This window comes from Pelobates fuscus, chromosome 3 (genome assembly GCF_036172605.1).
Source record: "Pelobates fuscus isolate aPelFus1 chromosome 3, aPelFus1.pri, whole genome shotgun sequence".
Taxonomy (NCBI): Eukaryota; Metazoa; Chordata; class Amphibia; order Anura; family Pelobatidae; genus Pelobates; species Pelobates fuscus.
In genome coordinates, this window is record NC_086319.1 from 65556158 (window position 1) to 65582436 (window position 26279).

Consider the following 26279-nt stretch of genomic DNA (forward strand, 5'->3'; position numbering starts at 1 on the left):
TATGGATTGACTTCTGTCCTCAAAACCCCTGATACACACTGACACAGAGCAGAATAGAGACTGTTCCCCCTACATAGGGTCACTTGGCAGGTATGGATTGACACCTGTCCTCAAAGCCCCTGATACACACTGACACAGAGCAGAATAGAGACTGTTCCCCCTACATACGGTCACTTGGCAGGTATGGATTGACTTCTGTCCTCAAAACCCCTGATACACACTGACACAGAGCAGAATAGAGACCGGGGGTCTAGTAGCGTGGACACCCAGCACAGGTCGTTCTCCTTCAGCCTTTTTATACGAGGGTCCCTCAACAGGCACGACAGCATGAAAGACCCCATTTGCACAAGGTTGGATGCCGAGCTACTCATTTCCCGTTCCTCCTCCTCACACAGAGCAGAATAGGGACTGTTCCCCCTACATAGGGTCACTTGGCAGATATGGATTGACACCTGTCCTCAAAACCCCTGATACACACTCACACAGAGCAGAATAGAGACTGTTCCCTGTCCACAGAGACCATGATACACACTGACACAGCGCAGAATAGAGACTGTTCCCCGTCCACAGAGACCATGATACACACTGACACAGAGCAGAATAGAGACTGTTCCCCCTACATAGGGTCACTTGGCAGGTATGGATTGACACCTGTCCTCAAAGCCCCTGATACACACTGACACAGAGAAGAATAGAGACTGTTCCCTGTCCACAGAGACCATGATACACACTGACACAGAGCAGAATAGAGACTGCTCCCCGTCCACAGAGACCATGATACACACTGACACAGAGCAGAATAGAGACTGTTCCCCCTACATAGGGTTACTTGGCAGGTATGGATTGACACCTGTCATCATAGCCCATGATACACACTGGGGGGAGCTACTGTCCTCCCCAACCCCTGCGCGGTGGGTGGGGGCCATAAATCACAATGGGGGGGACTTACTGTCCTCCCATCCTCGGCCCCCACCCCTGCGCGGTGGGTGGGGGCCATAAATCACAATGGGGGGGCCTACTTTCCTCCCTCCCGGCCCCCATCCCTGCGCGGTGGGTGGGGGGCATAAATCACAATGGGACGGACCTACTGATAGGAGTGGAGTATTGTTCATATCAGTTTAATACCTTCCGCGTCTCCTATCAGTGGACGTGTATATGGCAGCCATTTTAGGAACCACACACCTGGGACCCGAGCAAGGTCACCTCGTTCAAGCTGCTCTGGTTCCTTGATGAGCCAGCTGCCCGTGAGTTAACATGTCCCGTTGAGAAGCACTCTGTCCTGTAAAGCCTCACCACAAAAAAATTAAATAAATAACAGCACTCGGAGTGGTGAGTTTAGTAAATGTTCATATCAGTTTAATACCTTCCGCGTCTCCTATCAGTGGACATGTATATGGCAGCCATTTTAGGAACCGCACACCTGGGACCCGAGCAAGGTCACCTCTTTCAACAGGCGACATGATTTGGCCCTGTAAAACTCTCCTGGATATTATGTACAATTTCTATGGATATGGCAGTGATTTCTGTAACAGGGAGATGGAAGAAGATGCTTGGTCGGTCCTCTTACTTGAAATTTGGGGCACTGCGCGGGCAAGCTAATGTGCCACCAGATAGGAGTGGTGAGTTTAGTATTTTTCATATCAGTTTAATACCTTCCGCGTCTCCTATCAGTGGACATGTATATGGCAGCCATTTTAGGAACCGCACACCTGGGACCCGAGCAAGGTCACCTCTTTCATAAAGGCGACATGATTTGGCCCTGTAAAACTCTCCTGGATATTATGTACAATTTCTATGGATATGGCAGTGATTTCTGTAACAGGGAGATGGAAGAAGATGCTTGGTCGGTCCTCTTACTTGAAATTTGGGGCACTGCGCGGGCAAGCTAATGTGCCACCAGATAGGAGTGGTGAGTTTAGTATTTTTCATATCAGTTTAATACCTTCCGCGTCTCCTATCAGTGGACATGTATATGGCAGCCATTTTAGGAACCGCACACCTGGGACCCGAGCAAGGTCACCTCTTTCATAAAGGTGACATGATTTGGCCCTGTAAAACTCTCCTGGATATTATGTACAATTTCTATGGATATGGCAGTGATTTCTGTAACAGGGAGATGGAAGAAGATGCTTGGTCGGTCCTCTTACTTGAAATTTGGGGCACTGCGCGGGCATGCTAATGTGCCACCAGATAGGAGTGGTGAGTTTAGTATTGTTCATATCAGTTAAATACCTTCCGCGTCTCCTATCAGTGGACGTGTAAATGGCGATTTTTAATTGTTGAATCACCTCCCCTTTTTAGGCCAAGGTGGGAAGATGCTTAGACCACTGGTATATTGGTGCCATCTTGGAGGATTTTTTTTTTGGTTTGGTTTTTGAAGCCACAGTGCTGCACCAGTGGGCCTAAAAATTAGGCATGTACACATGCCTGAAAAACGTGGTATTGTTGCTGCCGCTGCTGTAGCAGCGGCCAGAAAAATTGATGTTTGTTTCACAGGCAGAAAGTGCCCTAAAACATGGCGGCTTGAACCCTAGTTGGTGGCGGATAAGTCACGCAAGTCAAACGTCATTCAGAGCTAAAATACAGCAGCGTAGGGGGCGGAGCTTAACCAGCGAGCTAAACGGACGCCATCTCGACAAGCTCCCCAGTAAATGGGCACAATCTATTAAAAATCCCAACACCCTCAGCCGATCCAACCTCCTCCAGCCCCCAGCTGGACTCCCTACCTACTCCCGAGCCGATCGATGCCCTTCTTTGCGGCTTCCACCCAGCAGAAGCGGAGACGGAAGGTTGGGGCCTACCCCACGCTCACAATCCCAGACCTGGAGAAACTACTCGGCGGCTACGGAGCGCGACAAGCGCGGGACGAAGCCTCCCTCCAAAGGTCAGACCATCCGGCACACACACCAGCCATGGGCCGCCGCTCACAGCGCCCACAAGCCATAGAACAAAACCGGGACATAGGGACCATGCTTCAAAGGCCTGCTCCGGCTAAAACTACTCCCGTGGACACGCCGCGTACGGCGCCCCACTACCAACACACGGATCAACCGGAGGCAGAAACAACATCAGAAGCCCACGTAGGGCCACAACACCAACTAGACCCTCCAGCAGACATGACCCCAACATCCAGGCATGATTTAAAAATCCTATTATCGGACTTCCATAAAATCCTTGCGGCAGAACTGGCTCCCATCAAATAGGACATCACTGCCACTATAAACAGGGTACACACTAATGAAAAACACATTACAGACATGCAAACTCACCTAGCTGAGCTGCAAGAATCAATGCACCACCTTCAGGCGCAACAAAGAGCCATAATGGCACAGCAGACAACCATGGGGGAACGCCATCGGCGCCCTAATATAAAAATTAGAGGCATCCCGGCAGCCATCTTGCCAGATGAACTACCGCACTACACAAGGCGCCTTCTGGCCACTATTCTGCCTCACACCACGGTCAAGAAGATGGTCACTGAGGAGATCTACCGCCTGCCTACGTCCTCAAAGGTACGCTCAAACACACCCAGAGATGTGATACTCACGTGCCCAAATGTACACGACAAGATTCAGGTCATGTCTGCATCCCTGGTGATACCACAGAACGGATCCCAACTCACACTTGCCTCCATGGAAGAGGCACCCACAATAATACAGGCCTTGGGACTGGACCCACCGACCGCCAACTCACCCTCAAGACCCTCTACTACCAATTGGGACCCAGAGCACACCGCAACGTTTGTACCGCGGAACAGAAGCCCTCAGTCCTCGGACCCAAGACAGCCTCAAGGGACTGGCTGACAATGAGGCACAGTAGGGACACCTTCCCAGCGCTCACCTTTACCTCAGGTCTAAAGACTGCAAAGTTATTTTCATTGAACATTTAACATTTCTTATAGTACCCCATTGTTCTTGGGGGCAACAATATATTTATATATTTTTATTTTTTTTGTGAGCCCAATTTTGGTAACCAAGTGCCGTTTTGGAAACGTTACCATAATTCCTACAGTTCGTACACTCAATGCGAAAATCACAATTGTTTATTACCTTGTTCTTTCTCCTGAACCCTGTTTTTGAGCCGGTGGCTGTCAGTTTGTAAGGTCTCCAAACATCTGATAGAGGTTAAAGCCAAGCTCAGTGTCCCATGACTAGGGGACATTACCCCCCTAAGGCTGAATAGGGGCACTAAAATTTAATAAACACACCTCACTACTTTCAAGCTACAAAAACAAGATTAAATGGTCTGACAAAATGTATATATTGCTAAAGCCCATTAAATGTTGACCTTATATAGATGACTAATCTAGAATACTGAACAGTAGCCGGCCTTTAAGAGGGCTGCATAGTAAAGGTACAGGTTGTATACGACCCATTACCTACCGTCAAAGTGTCCATATGGCAACGTACATTATTCTGCAAAGATTAGGGTTTGTCCTGCACTCTTAGTGGGTGTAGAGCTTTAAGCTCGAGGGTTTGTGAAGTCTAAAACGAGTCAAGAATTGCATACAAAAGCATAGGTCAGGAGAAACCTATCTAACTTCACACCATACCTGAGTTACAAAAGGACGTTTAAACGGTTTATTGTTTATGTTGTTGCGATCCCTACTAGAAGACTGACACACGTACAACAATCGACAGGCCTAACCCTGACATGGACCGTACTTGACTGACACCACAGGCTCAACGGGACCCACTCTCGCACGACTGGTACACCTAAGACGAGGACATACCACAAACGCTTAATGGAGTGACTGCTACACTCTTACCACGACCACCCCCCCCGCGACTCCCTAGGTTAGGAGTTTCGATCAAGTGAGGCAGAGACCACACTCACGGCAGGAGGCAGCACTGGACAGCCCACACGCTTCAGAAGTCACTCACTAGTACACACCCATCAAATTTTTTGAACGCCTCAGACTCAACCAGATTGTATGGTAAAAGCTGGCGGGCTAATAGTTCGGACAAGCCAGCTGTCAGACGCTGGGCAAGGGGGTGACTTGGTGACATTGGCTTCTTACGCTCAAACATGTCCTTGACAGACACATGACTGTGGGCAGATGAGCGGGAACTGCTCAAGGCGGGAGACGGAGTGGTGGATGGTTGAGAGGGGGCAAGGAGGACAGCAGTGGTTGACGTGGCTGAAGATGCTGGACCAGAAGGAGGATGGCGGCTTAGAGTAGGCGTGCTGCTTGTACTCATGTGTTGATCCCATAGGCGTTTGTGATGTGAGATCATGTGCCTACGCAAAGCAGTTGTACCTAGGTGGGTGTTGGACCTCCCACGACTCAGTTTCCTTTGGCACAGGTTGCAAATGGCATCGCTGTTGTCAGAGGCAGACACACAAAAAAAATGCCACACTGCTGAGGTCTACAATGACGGCATTCTGGTGGTGGACACAGCATGTGTTGATTGGCGTGCTGTCGGGCTGACCCCAGGTGCCGATGCATGCTGTCTGACTGTGCCACTAGCTCCTTGCGACGACCCCCCCCCATGCTTCCAACTCGTCTCCTCCTCCTCCTCTCTGTCTCCCCATCTGAACTTTCGCCCTGTTCTTCTTCTTGCCGAGCGGGCACCCACGTGACATACATGGACGCATCGTCATCATCAACCGCTTCGCTTGTATCTGACAACTCAGAAAAGGAAGCAGCAGCGGGTACAAAATCATCATCATCACACCGTACCTCCATGTGTTTAATGCTGCCTGCCTAAGACATATCCCTGTTATCTACATCCTCTAGCAATAATGGTTGCGCATCACTCATTTCTTCAAACGGGTGTGTGAATAACTCCTCTGACATACCAAGTAAAGCGGCTGTGGTGCTAGTTTTGGTGGTGGCGGCAGGCGGGTGAGTGGTATCTTGAGAGGTGCCTGAAGCTAAGCTGGAGGAGGATGGTGCGTCAAGGTTCCGAGCGGAGGCTGTACAAGATTGGGTGTCCTGTGTTAGCCAGTCAACTATGTCCTCAGAACTTTTCAAGTTCAGGGTACGTGGCTTCTGAAAACTGGGCATTATTCTAGGGCAAAATGGAATCACAGGACCACGACCACGACGGCCCCTGCGGGTGGCCTGCCTCTGCCTGTCATTTATTTTGGGATTAGTGGTACTATGCGTGCAAGCTACTGTGAGACCAGATATGATCGGCAATGTGAACTGTAACAGTTCTGCAGAGCACACACTGTAGGCCTGACACACCCGCTTGAAGACAAGTAACTGCTATTCAAACTATAACAGTGATAAAGAAAATTTTGGTTTTAAAAGCACGCTATAGAGACACCAGATATGATTGGCAATGTGCACTTGAACAGTTCTGGAGAGCACACACTGTAGCCTGACAGAGCCGCTTGAAGGACACTGACTGGCTGCTATTAGCTTACACTGGAAACCTTTTTTCTTTGTAAAAGCACGCTAAAGAGACACCAGATATGATTGGCAACTGTCAAAGTACGCTGGCACAGGTCTACAGAGCACACGCTGAAGGAGGCCTGACACCCAGACGCTTGCAGACAACTAACTGCTCTTCTATTACAGTGAAAAAAAAATTATTTATTTTAAATCTAAAGCTTAAGCTAGTGTAAAAACAGATATGAATGGTGGCACTGGGCAAGAGGGCACAGTATCCACTGTGAACCTCACACAGAAGCTGGCAGGCAGGCAACTGCTCTTCTATTACAGTGGAAACAAAATTTTGGTTTTAAAAGCACGCTATAGAGACACCAGATATGATTGGCAATGTGCACTTGAACAGTTCTGGAGAGCACACACTGTAGGCCTGACAGAGCCGCTTGAAGGACACTGACTGGCTGCTATTAGCTTACACTGGAAACCTTTTTTCATTGTAAAAGCACGCTAAAGAGACACCAGATATGATTGGCAACTGTCAAAGCACGCTGGCACAGGTCTGCAGAGCACACGCTGAAGGAGGCCTGACACCCAGACGCTTGCAGACAACTAACTGCTCTTCTATTACAGTGAAAAAAAATATTTATTTTAAATCTAAAGCTTAAGCTATTGTAAAAACAGATATGAGTGGTGGCACTGGGCAAGAGGGCACAGTATCCACTGTGAACCTCACACAGAAGCTGGCAGGCAGGCAACTGCTCTTCTATTACAGTGAAAAAATATTTTTTTTTTAATCTAAAGCTTAAGCTATTGTAAAAACAGATATGAGTGGTGGCACTGGGCAAGTGGGCACAGTATCCAATGTGAACCTCACACAGAAGCTGGCAGGCAGGCAACTGCTCTTCTATTACAGTGAAAAAATATATATTTTTTTTAATCTAAAGCTTAAGCTATTGTAAAAACAGGTATGAGTGGTGGCACTGGGCAAGTGGGCACAGTATCCAATGTGAACCTCACACAGAAGCTGGCAGGCAGGCAACTGCTCTTCTATTACAGTGAAAAAAATATTTTTTTTTAATCTAAAGCTTAAGCTATTGTAAAAACAGATATGAGTGGTGGTACTGGGCAAGTGGGCACAGTATCCAATGTGAACCTCACACAGAAGCTGGCAGGCAGGCAACTGCTCTTCTATTACAGTGAAAAAAAATATTTTTTTTTAATCTAAAGCTTAAGCTATTGTAAAAACAGATATGAGTGGTGGCACTGGGCAAGTGGGCACAGTATCCAATGTGAACCTCACACAGAAGCTGGCAGGCAGGCAACTGCTCTTCTATTACAGTGAAAAAAATATTTTTTTTTAATCTAAAGCTTAAACTATTGTAAAAACAGATATGAGTGGTGATACTGGGCAAGTGGGCACAGTATCCAATGTGAACCTCACACAGAAGCTGGCAGGCAGGCAACTGCTCTTCTATTACAGTGAAACAAAATATTTTTTTTTTAATCTAAAGCTTCAGCTATTGTAAAAGCAGATATGAGTGGTGGCACTGGGCAAGTGGGCACAGTATCCAATGTGAACCTCACACAGAAGCTGGCAGGCAGGCACTTGCAATTACATTACACAGAAAAGAAAAAAAAGCAGCCTGATGTTCTAGCCCTAAAAAGGGCTTTTTGGGGTGCTGTCCTTACAGCAGAGATCAGATGAGTCCTTCAGGATTGTAGTGGACACTGAATACCCTAGCCTAGCTATCAATTTCCCTATCTAATCAGCAGCAGCTAAACTTTCCCTCTTCTCACTAAGCATGCAGCTTCAGAATGAATCGAAAATGGATGCTGGGAGGGAGGTTGGAGGGTGTGGAAGGGAGGGAGTGCTGCTGATTGGCTGGAATGTGTCTGCTGACCGAGAGGCACAGGGTCAAAGTTTGCCCAATGATGACGAATAGGGGGCGGATCGAACTGCGCATGTGTCCGCCCGCCGCGGCGAACGCGAACACGCTAAGTTCGCCGGGAACTGTTCGCCAGCGGACAGTTCGGTACATCACTAGTATTCACAGAGTAATGACCCAAACTTATGACTTTCCTCAAGGGAAATATTGTATATGCACCCTTTACTGCTGCAATGGTTATGGTGACGTATACTGGTTAGAGAATATAATGCATCATTCTAAAGTGGAAGGACCATGTCCCAGAAGCAGGAGAGCAAAATTTGCAGGAAGCAAGCCATTAACCTTATTAATGTGTAGGTTGTTAGGTTGTGGTTGCTGTCCTGGGTTGTTGAGGTCAACTATCACAAATCAAAGGGGTTTTAGGAAAGGAGTACATGTAGAAATTCATGAATACTAATAGGCATATAACCACTGTGCTACCTGGATCAACAACCTGTTCACAATATTATTATTTATATTGTTAAAAATTCAGTTTTTAGAAATAAAATACCCAAGACATTAAAGGGACACTATAGTCACCTGAACAACTTCAGCTTAATGAGGTTGTTCAGGTGAGAACTATAGCTCCCTGCAGCCTTTCTCATGTAAACACTGTATTTCTGAGAAAATACAGTGTTACATTGAAAGCTAGGAACACCTCCAGTTGCAGTCACTCAGAGGGAACCAGAGGGACTTCTGAGTTGATGGAGGCATAATATGCCTCCATCCACTCAGATCTGCTGTGCACGAGCATCCTGTGATTCAATATCTCCTCCCACTGCATGCAGGTACTGAACTTTCCTCATAGAGATTCATTGATTCAATTCATCTCTATGAAGAGATGCTGATTGGCCGAGGCTGTGTTTGAATCATGCTGGCTCTGCCCCTGATCTGCCTCCTTGTCAGTCTCAGCCAATCCTATGGGGAAGCACTGTGATTGGATCAGGCTATCACATGTCAGCAGACTGCTTGTTTTTCCTGAGTCTAACAGCATGCAGATTTACAGCTTCTAGCTTGAATACAATAAGATTTCTACTATATTTATGGACGCATGAGGGGCCCAAGGGGGCTAGATGGTCGTGTTAAAACTATAGGGTCAGGAATACATGTAGTTGCACTGGTGACTATAGTGTCCCTTTAACCCCTTAAGGACACATGACATGCCTGACATGTCATGATTCCCTTTTATTCCAGATGTTTTGTCCTTAAGGGGTTAAAAAAAATCTCCACGGAATCTGATAAGACAACCACTTAATGCAGATATTTTCAAATCTGTATTGCTCTTACTATAAAGTACCCTTTCCTCTGCTGTAATCGAAAATGCGTTTCTTTTAGTCTCAATAGGTGACCTCTTGCCTGTTGTATATTCTTACTAATGAACATGTTAGCACATGGTAATTTGTACTGACCCTGAATATAGTTGTAAAATGCTATCATATCCCCTCTGCAATGCCTTTTTTTCTAAAGAAATAAAGCAAACAAATACCATTTTTCTAGCTTTCTTCATAAATAATGTTTTCCATCCCCATTATTAATTTTGTAGCTTGCCTCTGAAATTTTTCTAGTTTTGCAATATCCTTCTTTAGAACTGGTGCCCAAAACTCAAGGTGGGGTTTTACCATTGATTTATAAAGAGGCAAAATTATATTTACTTTATCTTTAGCCAAAAAAAACTACCCTTTGGTGTGGCATAAGTGAGTTATCATGACAGTAGATGGGATATTACATCATTATACCTGGCATACTGAATCCCTAGAGAATGTCAGGACACATAAACAATCCAAAATAATGTCTCTTCTCCTAAGCACACTATGTTGATCCATTCATGTGCCACCATAGGCCACTGCCTGAGGGTTTACTGTGCATGACACGTTCTTCTTAGTTACTGCTCTAATGAGCTAATTAGTGTAACAATACCTTACCTTTCCTCCTCGGACCCGCGCAGCACGGCATCCTTTTCCGGTTAGCGGCACAGCCCTTCTGATGTTGGCCGCTCACAACGCTCACTCATTTATAATACGGCACATGCGCGCCGTGGTCGGCAAGTAAATGCCGATGGTTATATCGTTTATCCGTCTTCTGTACTCCCTTGATCTCTGGCTATACTTTTGACTACTCTAAAACGCTAGTCCGGCCACTCTAAGGTCCGGTATACGTTCTCCTCTGGGTTATACTATGTGAGAAGGGGTCACTATCGTGACAATTAGCTGCAAATGAGCAGAATATGACACATGTTGCCTAAGAGATGTACTTATATAATGAATTAAATACCTGCATCATATCTGACAAAGTGCATATTGTTCATAGTTAAGATCAGCTTTTTAGGTAAATGCAGAAACCTTATGTAACAAAATGGTATTTATAAACGTGCTAGTAACTGCAGTGTATAGCGATAACCATATTTTACATAAAGGACTACCATAGAATGTTTACAAGGCATTTTACCTAATGAGTCAAGGTTCTCCATTTTGTTCTCTCTCTCTAGAGCTGTCCCACCACTAACTTATCAGAGCCATAGGGTATGTGTGGATTGTAGTATTATCTACAGTGAAAGGTTTATCTTGAGTGGATTTTGTTGTGTTTGTGTTTCTCACGGGATCAGCCATAGGTATGTGTTGATTGCAGTATTATCTACAGTGAAAGATTTATCTTGAGTGGATTTTGTTGTGTTTGTGTTTCCTAAGGTATCAGGTTTCTCCACAAATCTCTCAGTCATGAACCAAATTGTATAGATCCTGTCCTGACTAAGGTCTATCAGCATAATTCCCCAGTAGATTACAATTTACTATCAGGTTAAACTGGCAATTAGTATAGTATTTCCACTTGTGTATTATAGGTTGGCTAAAAGGTTTTTTCCCTTGCGGAAAAAAGGTAAAAAATAAATTATCTGCATTATTTTAAAGTTGTTTTAAATTATAATATCAGCAGCTCAGGAACTTCCATATTTAGGTATATATATATGTAATGAGGATAACTATCACAGGTTAATGTAGGTTTGCCAGGAAAGATTTACAATATGAGACATAAATATTTTAATGCATTAATGCGATAATGTTGGTTAAAAGACTTTGTTATGAGCTAGAAATCCATGGTTTTTGGCAATTTTTCAGAGATTGATTTATTGAAAACATTTTACCCACTTATCTATTAAAAAGAAATCCAAGTAACCAAGCGCATACCCGAGCTGTGGGCCACCGCGGAAAACTAGGCTCACCCTCACGCCGACCCGGCAAAGACCCACTAGCGATGGCATAGGGGCGGGAACCGCCGTGGAACAAGCCCAAACCCGACAAGCTGCAGAAAGACCAAACGCTGGGTGTCAAACTGCACTGCCTATCATCTGGACCCCAAAGCTTGGCATGCCCCAGTGTGGGCAGAGAACGTGCCCTACCGATGCAAGGTATAGGGTGAATGTGGACTATAATAAGGGTGCACCGGGGGCATCCATCAGCCTTACTCGGCTTGGTGCGAAAGAACTGCCTTACTACCCCTGGATGCCCCCAGTTTTGATTGCACAAGTTAGATGCAAAGGTTATCTGTCTTTGTACAGAGCCCCAGAATAAAACGCAATGCAAGCTCCAACTTGGCCTAATATGCATACTAGCTTAATTCCTACCCATAGCTGTCTAGATAAGCGCTTTGATAGAACAGTATTAAGAAATGTGTGCTAGCTTTAACGACTTGGCTTACCACATTGCTTGCCGCAAATGTAAAATTTATGTGACAGTTTAGTTATTCTGATATGCTCCTGTCTGTCTAATAGGATGACTAGAAAGCCTCTATGTGAGAATACTTCACCTTTACCTTAGTTAAACAATAGCCAACTCCCAACAGGCACACTGCTGAAACACTAGCCTAAAGGCTAACTTAACCTTGCGTTAACTGCACCAACCACTCAGTAATGCCTGCCTATTCGCTTACCTACCTAATCATCTATTGCATTTATGTTCTATGTAGCCAGCTTACTATCATACTTAATGTTTAACCATGGGTCAAATGCTAATCACCATAGCTTATAACCTAAGCATGTAACTGTATATTGTGGTCCTTAATACTTACCCTTTATGCCAGTTTGTATGCCGGCTATCTAGGATTTATGTAGCCAGTTTACTGTCATAAGCGACGTTTAACCACGAATCAAACGTTACTCACCATAGCCTGTAACTTCAGCATGTAGATGTATACTGTGGTTCTTAACACTTAACCAAATGTATAGTAACCTTCAGCGACTGCCATCACTCACTTAAGCAATTTATTATGATAGCTGTAACTATAGCGTGTACCTAGCTTGTAAAGTTAATGTAACTTTCCCCAGGGGCCTACTGTGTGATACCCAGCGTGTACTTAAGCAGAATTGACACGAATACTCGCAGTCGAACACTGCCAAGCATGTAACCTAACTTTCACACTAACTTAAGCAACCAGACCGTTAGCGATGTCTATCCTATTTAACGTGATTCACATAATCGTTGTTTTAGTTTGCTTCTTAACATAACTTGTTTAGTATACGCTTCTGTTCAAAGCCATATAAAAATATAAAATGAGGCATGTTTATCTCAGAAATGTAGATAGCATTGTTACAGCTGTATTGACCCTTATCTTTTGTGGAATATTTTTGCATTTCCCTTTCTTTATTCTGTACCCTTCATATATGCCTTAATAAAACAAAGATTGAAAAAAAAAAAAAGAAATCCAAGAGTTAACATAACTTTAGAATATTGCTTCATAGAAATGATCCCTTGAGGGCCACTTAGCACAGCATTATAAAGTTATCAAAATCTGTAGGATTTGTTCATGAGAGAAACATTGGAGAGAAAGACAGAGCCAGTAAGAGACACAGGATTCTAATCAACTCCGGGAGACACAAAGAACAATAGTTTTCAATAACAATATTTATTGCCATTGGGAGCTGCTCAGTAGACCTCTACCTACCCCATGTCCTACTTTATTTGTCTGGGGTCTAGTGGGATATTGATAACTAAATAATGGTCTTTCAAGATTTAGGGTTTATGCTAGGGTTAGTGCAATGATTAGGATTGGTTAGGCCAAATCTAGGGCTGATATAAGAGTTAGGGTTAGGATTAGGTTCCAGTTTAGTTGGTTAAGGCTATAGTTATGGTTGGATTCAAATCTAAAGTTATGATTATGGCTATGCCTTAGGTTAAGACTACGGTAGAGCTATGAGTTTGGGCAGATGAGCAGTTCTTTAATACCATCTATGTCCTACTACTGCGCTAAGATTAATGAACCCTAGCACTAATCCTATTTCTAATCCTAACCCTGCTTCTAACACTAACCCTGCTGCAAACACTAATCCTACATATTCCACTGTAATGTTTTCATATCTATATCTTTGGACACAATGAATATGATCATCACCTGAATCCCCCAAAATGAATTTTCATTTCCTGCTGTTCTTTGAAGTGTCAGTCACATTTAGTACTGTTGAGTAAACATAAATGCAAAGATAATGGCCATGAAGAATGGCTACCATTTCCCACTCATAATTAAAATCCCGCAATACATGACTGGTGTAAAGGAATTGCTGCAAAATGCTTTGTTCTTTGTGTTTCACTTTGTTCCGAAATAGTAATAATTCTGTCATGAATTCATGTATTTGCCATAGTAACAATGTAACAGAATGCTGCATTGTCTTTTCTAAATTTGTTTGTAATTAAGATATTTACATAATTACAACTGTTACACAAAGGGGAGCCAATCAGCATCATGGAATCTTTCATTAAAAACTTGGCAGGGATTTTATGAGTTGTTCTTCACAGATGTGAAGTCATTTTTGACACATTTCCCAAATGAAAACTCATCGGTTCTGATTTAATATATAATAAACGAGTAATGTGTACTTATAGCAAATATGTTTATGAAATAATAAATGTCCGTTGGATACACACATCAGCAAAATAATAAAACACGGGTCCATAGAAGGATGATGAATTCAGCAGGGAATAATTATAGTCTTTATTATCCGAATGTGGTTATATTTTAATTTGTTAGTGAATAATGTTTATTGACAATGTTTTTTTCCTATCCCAAACATGTATTTTTAACTCCTTAACTGCAGATGATGACTGTGATGTTCACAGTTGAAATTCTGTTAGATGTGAAAACATCAAATTTGTTTCTTAATGCTATGAACACTAAGGAAAACTGCACAATTTTTTATTTTTTATTATTTGTATTTTGGCTGTTTTCAATATTTAGATATTTTTGTAAACAAAAGTTATTAACTAAAAATGGATAATCTGATGAAAATCAACATATACAGTACTGTATTTTTTGAGAATAACACAGACAAATATTAGTCTATATTAGTCTATAAATGCAGTGAGTTAAAAATCCTAAAACTCGCGATAGCACATGGTTGTGAAGTAGCCTAGAAGGTGAAGAGTTAAATAAAATTGAGGTGGTTTTATAAAAATCGGAAATTCAAACAGTGGTAAGTATCACAGTATTTGCCTGTGTTTTTATTTGATCTGTTTTTGCTATTTTTTGATAAAGCAAGACGCAGAGGCAAATTGATATGTGCAAGAATTACAAAAAGCAAGAACAAAGAAAATATATCAAATAAAAGTTCTAGACAGCATGGTTTTTGTATTAGTAGTAATGCCCCTTTAATATCAAATTGATGATGAATGGTCAAGTCACTAAATGCAGAGCTTATTTCATATAACAACCATTGCAGTCTAAATAGAAGACTTGAAAATGTCAAACTCAGATTTTCTTGTTATGTTGCTCTAAATTGTGCATAGAGATGAACAACTCACACCGCAGCAATCAATAAATCATTTTTACAAATTAAACAGGAAATATCAAATATTGGCCAATAGTAGCTAATAGTAAGAAAATCAGTAGTCTTGGAGAAATTGTTCCAGTGTTTATCTAAAATTTTTAATTTTCTGTTATTACTATTATTATTATTGCCATTTATATAGCGCCAACAGATTCCATAGCGCTTTAACAATTCATGTTTTGGTAAATAACATTGACTATGTTGTAGACATAGTGGAAATATTTGTTTCACCTGAATCCCTTTTGCCAAAAATAAAGCTGAATTTTGTTAACAAAGAAAGATTCTGGAAAACCAATCAGTAGAACCAAAAGGGTTTGAAAATGGGCAAATCAGTGTACTGCAAATAATGGCTATATTTAACAGTACAATGATAGGCACATATTCCTGCCATTTGGGTCACAGATCAAGTGAGAAAACTGTAACCAATAAAACGAAAAGAAAATTCACATTATTAGATTATATATTATATATTTGTTAATGCTCCCATGTTTTTCCACTATTAGCCATTTAGTGACTGTTCCCTAGCCATCAGTCATCTTTTTTTTCCATCAGTCATGTATCTTTTTGGTTCCAAATCACGAATCAAAACAAAAATGCCTGGCCATTTCATTTATTTCATGATTCATCTACAATACGGCTTGGGGTTTGGGAATTCATCCGTAGGGCCCAAATTCAGTCGAATTGCTGTTTGCCATGAAATATATCTGCAAGAATACTGTTTTGGTAACAAGTCACCGCAGATTGTGGAATCTCTGAAGTTGCTCAGAGAAATCCTGCATATGGAGACATTATAGACCAAATTGTGTGGCCAAAACAGAATCGCAGAAAACACATAGAACAACAAAAGTGTATTAGTTTTCTCATACTTAGGTATCAAAAGATTTTTAGCTCACCTAAACCACGACTGAGGCAAAAAAAGATCTCACCCACAAGAATATTTCAGAATTATCATGCCAGGCAAGTCTTGTCTGTAAAAGACCTACAGAAACCCAAACTGCTCATTGGAACCATCAGAGAGATGCAGCTGGTAGCATTCTCAGCACCATGAGGTGAGGGCCATGAATGGATAACTAATCCCTTGTTCTTCTTCTTTCTATGTAGCTTTTACTAAAGCATGGAGCTGATGTAAAGTGGAGTGATGATGATGGCAATACAGCTCTACACATGGTTTGCTTTGGTGAGCCAGGGAAGCCCTCCACTATTGACTGTTTGCTGTTTCTGGTAAGAACTGTAAATAAGCAGGGTTTTAGGTCCTAGATGGCACATGTGCTACTAGAATCCCATGTAGTGTGTGCCATAGAGTGGCCGGCCATTCCCTCCACCTTACATATCCTGTATAGATAATGATTTTAACTAATTTATCTTTATAAAAATAAAAGGATTATCTGTAATATTTATTTACCATTCGTCAATCAAATTAGCTTAACATTCCATGCTGCTTAGTAATAGGGTAAGTAGTATGGTGTAGAACTCAGCCCTGCTGTGATAAAGTCAGTGATGTAGCTTCATGTATTCTAGAGCTGTATTGACAGTAGTGGGTGTTGTCGTTCAGCTTGCTGAACAATTTAGGGGAATTTAGGGGTAGGATGGGTTGAAAATGATGCCTTGGTTGTCTCTGATTCAAGTTAAGTTTTAAAAAGCCAGTGGGTCTGTGTTATTCAAGGTATTAATGCTCTTATCCTGGTCTATAGTAAAGTCACTACTAAATCTGAAATATAGATAAATACGAATTGAATGACCAATAAACAAATTAATTGTCCAGTCATCAAACAAGTTGTTCTTTAGAGACAAAACACCAGTTTAGTTAGTTAGTTAGTTACTTAATCTACTATGTGCTAGTAACTTAAGAAGCAATTGTAGGAAGACAGGATTAAATCAGTCAACTTATTTCATGTTACAATCAAAGCTGCTACGAATATAAAAATCAAAAACAAATCTTAAGGGAAAATAAAAGTAATCATCTCAAATTATATAAAGTTATTATTCTGAAAACACAATTTATATGTTTTTTTTTTTTCCTTCCGTATAGATTTAGTATATAAAACAAAACTGACTTATAGTGAAATATTAATATTTCTTTATTTGTAATTTATGAATGTATTCGCTGGCATATAATGTTTCTACAGTGTTTATCTATACGTGATACGTAATAAGCAAACAAAAGATATCAGTACAATTTTCTATCAAAACATACTGTAATACAAGAGTTGAAAAATTGAGTGTCATTATAATCATTGTAGTGAAATATAAAATGACACACTGTCAGCACTCTTTCCTTAGCGTGTGGGATACAATGATGTAGGGCAAACATGTTGGATTTGAGAGATGCTGGCTTTAACTGGCTAAGAATAACATGTGTTATTGTATATAATAGTTTCAGCACAGGTGACATCCATATCCAATGTCTAGTCCCCTATATAAAGTCAATGTTACCCTTAGATCAATGTTAAACACTGAACATACAAGGACAACTGAATTGTGACCAGTACTCACTTTCTAATCTACTGCAGTCCATATAAGTGCTGGTGATTGCTGGTAAAGTTTCTGATCTCAGCCTTTAATATCAACAAATCAATGCTCCTCAGTACTCTGTAAGTAAATTTGCAGTGAAGTGTATTCGGCCAACAAATCAAGGTCCGGCAATATATCACATACATGAAAATGTAACGCCACTGTGCTCTTATGATTGCAACTTTGTGACAGTTCAAGGGAGGGCTCGCAGCTTTTTGGTGGTGCACACGTTTAAACCAACGATCTTTTATCTGAGTACAAAGCTCACAGGTCTCAGTATGAATGGTCTTACACACACATATATATATATATAAACTGATTTTCACCCCTCCTGGGAGGAATGTTTATTCCTCATTCTCAAGTCCTCTACCAGAGGCCTGGGAGTTTGAGGGTTCTGCACAGTATCTTAGCTGTTCCTAGAACTGCACTCTTCTGGACAGCGATCTCAGATGTCCCACCTGGAATCTGTTGAAGCCACTTCCCCAACTTGGGAGTCACAGCCCCGAGTGCTCCTATCACTACTGCCTTCACTTTCCACATACTTTCTAGTTCTTCTTTCAGTCCTTGGTATTTGTCCACCTTCTCATGCTCCTTCCTCCTCATGTTATAGTCACTGGGTATTGCCACATCTACCAAGACTGCAGTCTTTTGTTCCTTGTCTACCACCACAATGTCTGGTTGGTTGGCCAGCACTTGCTTGTCTGTCTGAATCTTGAAGTCCCACAGGATCTTAGCCCTGTCATTCTCAACTACCCTTTGTGGTATCTCCCATCTGGATTTAGGCAGGTCCAATCCATGTTCTGTGCAGATGTTTCGGTACACAATCCCAGCAACTTGGTTGTGTCTCTTCATGTATGGTGTTCCTGCTAACATCTTGCATCTGGCTACTAGGTGCTGGACTGTCTCGGAGGCCTCTTTGCACAGTCTGCACAGTATGTGCAAAGAGGCCTCTGAGATAGTCCAGCACCTAGTATCCGGAAGCAAGATGTTAGCAGGAACAGCATACATGGAGAGACACAACCAAGTTGCTGGGATTGTTTACCGAAACATCTGCACAGAATATGAAATATGAATATATATATATATATATATATATATATATATATATATAAACAAACAAACAAACAAACTGCAAAGGCTTGCACTCCTGGTCACCTTCAGTAATGCCCAGTGCTGGTCTGGAAAATCATGTAGATAGAGCAAAAAGAACCGCACTCCAGGGACTTCATCCAAAGTTAAAGTAAAACGTAACTTTTATTTAATCCATTAAAAGTCGACGTTTCAGCTCCCACATGGAGCTTTCATCAGGACAGACAATAACATTTTATATCTATATATATATATATATATATATATATATATATATATATATATATATATATATATAAAAGTAATCTTGGCACTCACCCTATTGTAAGCAAAAAAGGTATTCTTGCCTGAGTGCAAACCTCAGTGTTATATATAAACCACAAAAATATATACAAGGGGCAGTCACAGGTCTTGATTAGAAGTTTTGTTTATTCACTGGTGTAAATTACATGTGCAGAAAAAAATCTGTGATCGACGTTTCGACCCTTAGAGGGCCCTTTTCAAGATCCTCTAAGGGTCGAAACGTCGATCACAGATTTTTTTCTGCACATGTAATAAACGATGTGAATAAACAAAACTTGTAATCAAGACCTGTGAGTGCACCCTGTATATATTTTTGTGGTTTATATATATATATATATACACATACCAACAGGTGGTGGGGAAATGTCGGGATCCCGCGGGCGGCTGCAAGGGGAGGCTGCACTCCGCTCGCGGTACTCACCCTCCAGCCGTCCGCGGTCCCCTTCTCCTCGTGGGCTCGGCGAGCGGCATCCTTCCAGCCTCGGATGCCGCCCGCGTTTTCCTCCACGTCCCCAGCGGCAGCATGCATGACGCTGCACGCTGGGAGACCGCCCAATATATTACACGCCGGGGTCAGTCACCTTACCCGGAGTTAAAGGCACAGTGCCTCAATCACAGTGGGAGGTTTAGATATCTCCCACGTGTGATTGTTAATTCTGATTGGAAATTATCCAATCAGAATTAACCTCATGGTTTAAATACTTACCTTTCCTGTTCCTCCCTGCCCTGTTGTGGTCTTTGCTTGCTAGTATTGCTACTGAACTTGTGTTTCTGGTTACGTACTCTCTGGCTTGTTAATCTGACTTTGTGACTTTCTTCTACCCTTTGACCTCGGCTTGTTTCTCGTTATTCTGTCTTCTGGTTCCCCTTACTCAGCTTGACTATTCTTTGTGTGCTTTGTGTGCTTAGCCCGGCCACTCTAAGGTCTGGTACTGCACCTTTTCTGTGTGTGTGTGTGTTAGCGTGTTGGGTTCCCAGAATCGTGACAGGAAAAAAGTGTGGATTAAAACCCCTTCCACCTGAAGTAAGTGAATAGTTAATACATTGCTAAACACAAATATACATACCTAACTGATGCAGACTTTGTTTTTCATCATCATTGACTCAAATATATATATATTAAAAAAATAAAAATGAGGTGAGCAATTAAACAGGGATACCGTAATAGGGTGCCGGGACCCCAGATCCACAATCCAGTTTAAAAATAAAATAAATGTAGGTCCAGCACTCCAGGTATGAGCTCTCCATTTAATAAGGCAACAGGGTACAATATGACAATATTTAGACCAAACACAATGCCTTTGTCAAGCGTCATCATTTTGTCATCATTTTGTATGCTGTTGCCATAATAAATACCTGAAATAGTGGACCAACATTTATAACTGGTATGTGTTATAAATGTCATAATCGCTGTCTCACCTCACCTTTTGGCCACTCGCAAACAACTTCAGGGGCATCATTGTTGCCTGTCAGCCTTTTCAGCGTCCGCTAATCCAATGGGCCAGTCCAGGCCTGGAGAGCACAGGACTCTAGTCTATGTACAAACCCACACGGTGTCGAGCTATCTAAAGCCCTGCAAAATTCTTACCCATTGCTCCACTCCTACAAAACTCTGCAAACAGACATCCCAACACACCTCCTGTTATTTTCATTTTCAAAAGAATGATTTGAGATTGCAGTCCACAACCCATTTGCCATCCCTCCTGTACAAAAGGTCTTGGGGGTTAATTGTCCTTCTGCCCCCTTGCCAGTCCTCCCATGTTATAGTGTCCCTATGTTTAAAGGTGCTGTTTTTAAAAGATACATGTGATAACTAAAACATTTTAATTAAGGCATGATTCAAATGTTTGATCTTTTTAAATCACAACAATTGCAACAGCTAATGAGACTTAACGTGGTTAAATCTGTCTATGTGTAGATACACATACGCATCATCTCAGCAGTATACCAATAGTAGACTTTAACAAACAGAGTCTTGCTGTTAAAATAAGTACTTTCATGACCAGTTTCTTCCCTGGTAGATTTTATCTTAATCTTTTCATTATAACAATAGTTCAGTAAGTCACCCAGTAACTGCCGTGCCTTCTAAAATCTGCTAAGAAATAGCACAAGTGAAAACTAAATATAGCACTTAAACTGGTTTTTCTTTCAAAACAAAGACAGTGTGATTGAAAAAATAAATTGCTTAGTAATTATTATTTATTAAAATGTTGCTATACTACAGTTAGATTAAGGATCAAGTCCTAAAATAATGTGTAGAAACGTATCAAGTTTGCAAAACATAACCCTTGTAATCCTGCGAAAATCCATTTAAAAGTTTCAAAACTCCCCTTCCCACATGAGTTTGCCACGAGCTCCTGGAGGAGCTTGCTTGCCAGCCTCCTGCCCACTGCCCACTGTAAAAGACTACCGAACTTGACCGACCGTTAGCACTGATTTCATGGAACTGTTTTCGGCATAGGACTATGTGCACAGTCGGTCAAAATTATGACTTCCATGAAAATTCCGAACTCCTGAACCGATCTGGGTCATTTTTGAATATTTTGGTCACCCAGATTGGGGCTATCAGGGGATGTAACTTTTGTGGAGGTTTTATGTGTTTTGGGGGTATTTTAGGGGTTTTGTTATATTGCCTGTTTCTGTACTGATAGATAATTAAATGATAAGTTTGTGTGCTCAGGTACTTATCTCTCAGGCACAGGGGAAGAGTATGTTAGATGTTTGCTTGTAACTTGTCTCCTCTCAGGCACAGGGGGCGGGGGGGGGGATTATCCTGTTTTGTGTGGGAGTGTTATGGGCATGTTTGACTGTGTCTAAATTGTATAAAAGCAGGCCATCTGGTCAGATTAAAGGTTTTTCCAGCTTGTACTCCCAGAACTATGTGTCGTCTGGTTACTGGAAGGGGAAAGGGCTAATCACTACACCGGCTTATTCCAGTGTGCAGGATTCCACGGGGAAAGTCCTTGTAAGGACTCCAGCTCCCAGGACTGAGTGTCGTCCAATGCCTGGGAGTGGATAGAGTTAGTTCCCTATTCGGATCCAGGATGGAGTGGTTCCAAGTCACGGTGACTGGGGGCAGAAGTGCAAAGGTCTGTCCCTTGTTCCAGCTAGGAAGCGGTCCTTGGCAGGGACCTCCGTTACAACCATCTTGCAATCTACTGCTATTGGAATAGTAGGAAATACAACATCTATGGAGGATGAAAGTGGCTGCACATAGGAATTATGGGATGCTGATCATGGTATTTAGATGTACAACCAGTTTATTCATTCCAGGGGACCATGCTGTGCATGGGGAAACAAATTTCAGGTAAATATATCTTTCAACAAAATCATTGAATATCAGAATTCTGAGAACTAGCAAAAGCTTGGAAAAACCTTAATAGCTTGCCCATCAGTTAGTTCTCACCCAGGTATCAAAAATGTTTTTGCCACTATTGAGAAAAACAATACCATTTGCATATCTGAATGATCACACCCATAAGGGCAGTCCAGAGCCAAAATTCTGGCAAGTTCTATCTGCATGAGAGATGCAGCATCCCTGGAAGATCATTTCAACCTTTTTTTGGCATTGACAGTGAGGTGCAGCTGACACCTCTCTGCGTACAGTGGTCACAGACTCCACATCTGTATTAGCCTCTTAACTTAGGGAGAGCCTACGTTAACGCATTGCCACAAAAACAGAGGAAATGAGAACTCTGAGAATGGACAAAAGCTCAGAGAAACATCAATAGCTAGAGGTTAGGCCCCTCTCAGTTATCAAACATGTTTTTGCTCACTTGTGCCATTACAAGGAGAACCCATACAGTTCAGAGCTAATTTTCTGGTAAGCTTCTTTTGAAAGAGACATACAGCAGCCCTAGACTATTGTTTAACTGGGTTAAAGATATTTACCAAGCCAATGTTTAACAAGTATATCTATTATAACACAACTTAGGAATATGTTGCTCCAATTAAGCTATTGGCTAGTAGGACAGTCTTTTATTCTGCCACAAAATAATGACTAAAATACACACTGATGTTGTAGAATGCATATCTGGTAAAGAAGGATTAAATCTAATTACTAAACCTGCCAAGTATCAAAACCTTAATTTCATGAACATTGTATGGGATGCTTGTGACAAAAGAGTAAAGGCCCTATAAAAAAATACTATGTGACAGACCGCCTGGCACCCCAACTGGGTACCTCTGTCAAGCTCACTTCCTAGCTCTCCTCTGGGACACAGGAATGCTTCAGCGCTTAGCCGCCGCAGCTTGGCTGGGGTCTCTCCATCGCTTCCCGTCCTGGAACAGGTACCTGGGTAAATGCAAGTGATTAAGCCCTCTGGCAGAGAGTATAGCTGATCCACCCAAACACTAGCCCATACTGAGTGAAGGGTAAAAAGGAACCGGTTTATTATGGCCAAGTTGCCTGCTTATATACACAACCCCCAGCAGGCAGTCTCCACACTACAATGCAAGTCCCTCACAAAGATCTCTGTGCCTGGGAGATAATCGTGTTTTTATAAAAATATAAAACATAAAAATACCCCAAAACATCATAAAAAGAAATAACCCCACAAAAAATAGATTTTTAAATCCGCAAACGTGGTCCTATGCCCAAAACAGTTCCATGGCGTATGGTGCTTTTGCAGGTCAACTTTCAGGAACTCCTGTGCCCGCAATACGGGGTGGTCTAGCTGGCTCTTAGTGTTTTTTCCCCTTAGTCTCAGGCACCTTCCCCCCAAAAAGTGCTCTCCTGGCTGAATTCAAAGTGGTTCAAAACCGTGAACCAAGTTGTCCGGGATCTGCACAGTCACCTCATGCCAAAAACAGTTCCATAACATTCGCAGCTAAGTCCCGCAGAGGTGACCAGGAACCCACAAAGTCCTCATGCTGAATTTAGTTTCATAACAATCACGGACAATTCATGGGTTTGGCTGCCAAAGGCTAGCTAGCAATCTCCTCCAGGACCTCGTTGCATAGGCACGTTTGCCACATACTTCTACAGAAATCTGAGGTTTCCATGAATGTTTCAATGTTCTTGAATCTGCTTTTTGTTGTACATTGTTTAAGACTGTATTAATAAGAAATGTGGGAAATGTTTGGATGAGAAGGCTGAGTTGGATGAGAAGGCAATATAAAATATGAGGAGGAAAAAAAAGGTGAAGGTAGGTAGATAGATAGGTAGATAAAATATGCAGGTAGAAGAGCCTTGACCAATGTTTACCATTTGCTTACATTTTGAACACTTGCATTGCATTCTCCAAAATACCAGCAGATTCCTTATATATAATACTGAGTGGACTATTTACATTTGTATAGTTTACTATTACAAATTCTTTATAAAATTGATATTTGTAATTTAATGCCAATACTGAGCATGTCAGATATTTTACCAGGCACGGAAAGTTGTATAATTTTTAATAATTTATACATTACCAACATTTCGATAAAAGAATGAACAAATAAATTGGAAACTTATATTTATATTTATGTATACAATTTACATTTTAGCAGTTTATACACAAAATAGTTTTTTTTGCCTAAAATCATGTTTGCAAATTTTGAATCTTGGTTTTCCAATTGAATTGCAAAGCTTTAATTTGAATTTAATAAGAAATAAGAATTTAACAGTGAAGAGACTTGTGGATATATAATATGTTTTATATTGTGAGATTGAATATTGTACACTTTGATGAAAATAAATGATGTATTTGATGGAGAAGTAATAGGGTTTAATGCGTTGCAAATCTTCATAAAGAAAATCCTTAAAAATTATAGCTTCTGGGCGGGGCCTGACCTGCAAACAGAGCAGCCGCATGGTGGAGGAGCTCCCACCATACAAGCTACTTACAAGGGATAAACCCACAATTCGCAAGCCTGAAATGAAACCGGGGCATGCTACCCATGCCGGGGGCTCCCTGGTAAAGCATCCGATACCGGATTTGAGTGTATCCCGTAACCGAGAGGCGAAGGCGGCAAGCTGCGGCCTGCGGCAGATGGGGCTGGGGGAGACGGCCACTCTCCTCACCCCTACACCAGAGGTGCAAAACTACTGCATACCCCCCTCCCCCTCAGGACCGGTGGGGGTGATCCCGGTCCAACCCCTCCAGGCAGCGGAGCTAAATCATGCACTGCAAGGGGAACCTCTCAGACAACATCTCACTACACGGGCCCACAAGATGGCGGACGCCACATGTGCCCACAATAGTCAAACGGAAAAGCAACACATGCATGCTAAGCTTGATGCCTTACTCAAAGCATTTTGGGTGAAACTGGCGAGCAGAGGCCGACAGGCTGAAGAACTAGGGCACCCACCCAATAGAGAACCCGCGTATACCTACCAGAAACGCACGGGCTCCCGCCCGACAAGACCCACAAAATGGCGCTGGAGAAGGAGACCTCTCCCGCCTGCACATAAACGAGCAAGAATACACCGCGCAAGGAGGTCTGCCCGAAATAGACCACGAGCCCCCCATAGACCCGGCATACAACTGAGACCCACGACACAATCGACTGAGCGCAAGCGGTCCACGGAGCTCAGAACCCGCCCGAAACCACAGAGGGCCCCAGAGTATCAGAGGGGAACACCACTCACCTGCGTCACCAGAACAGGCCTCCACTGCAATGAGCTGACAAGCCAGCCGCTGAAAACGGCGATGCTGCAACTTGCTGTGACCCAGTGGGACTCTAACACCTCTCCTACAACTTTCCCTGTGTTGGGGGTGGGTTGATACTGGACTCACAAGATGGGAACCACAAAGGTACACATCCAGAACCTTTGCTACAACAGACACTGAACAGACCACGTTACAGCCTTCTAAATAGAGACTCACCAACAATGCAAAGCCTTATAGAAATGCTTAATGTTTGACCACTCTTATACAGCCACTATTCTCTCAGTATGCTTTACATAGATACATATCGCTGTAATACACACACCAAACACACTTTCAAGCAGCCTATCACCCAATCACATAGAGAAGCTGAGCCTGACTGCCTGGCACTCATGTACTGCACCGGCAAAGTTTATAACCTGTACATTAAGGACTTTTCTAATGCTATCTCGCAAATGCCGCTACAACTGTTTTATTTGCAACGACCTCACTAACGTTTACAATCTGTCTTATATACAAAATGTGCAACTGTATAATGTCACGACCATATCTGCATTAACCTGCCTGTGTCTGCTGTCGTGGCACCACAGGCCTGTTTGTTAAATCTATTGCACCAAAAGTAAAGAATTTAAAAAAAAAAAATATTATAGCTTCCATTTATTTGTTTTACAAGCCCATAAATAAATAAACAGATAAATGAATTAATA

General features: G+C 42.2%; 1 protein-coding gene across 1 annotated transcript in view; it reads left to right on the forward strand.

Annotated features, from left to right (window-relative positions):
- The window catches only part of LOC134601622 (ankyrin repeat domain-containing protein 27-like), a 112040-nt gene that overhangs the window by 62553 nt on the left and 23208 nt on the right, over positions 1-26279 (forward strand). Inside the window, exon 10 of the mRNA XM_063446139.1 lies at positions 16175-16294. Coding sequence (XP_063302209.1) covers positions 16175-16294 — 120 coding nt within the window. The remainder of the gene's footprint in view (positions 1-16174; positions 16295-26279) is intronic.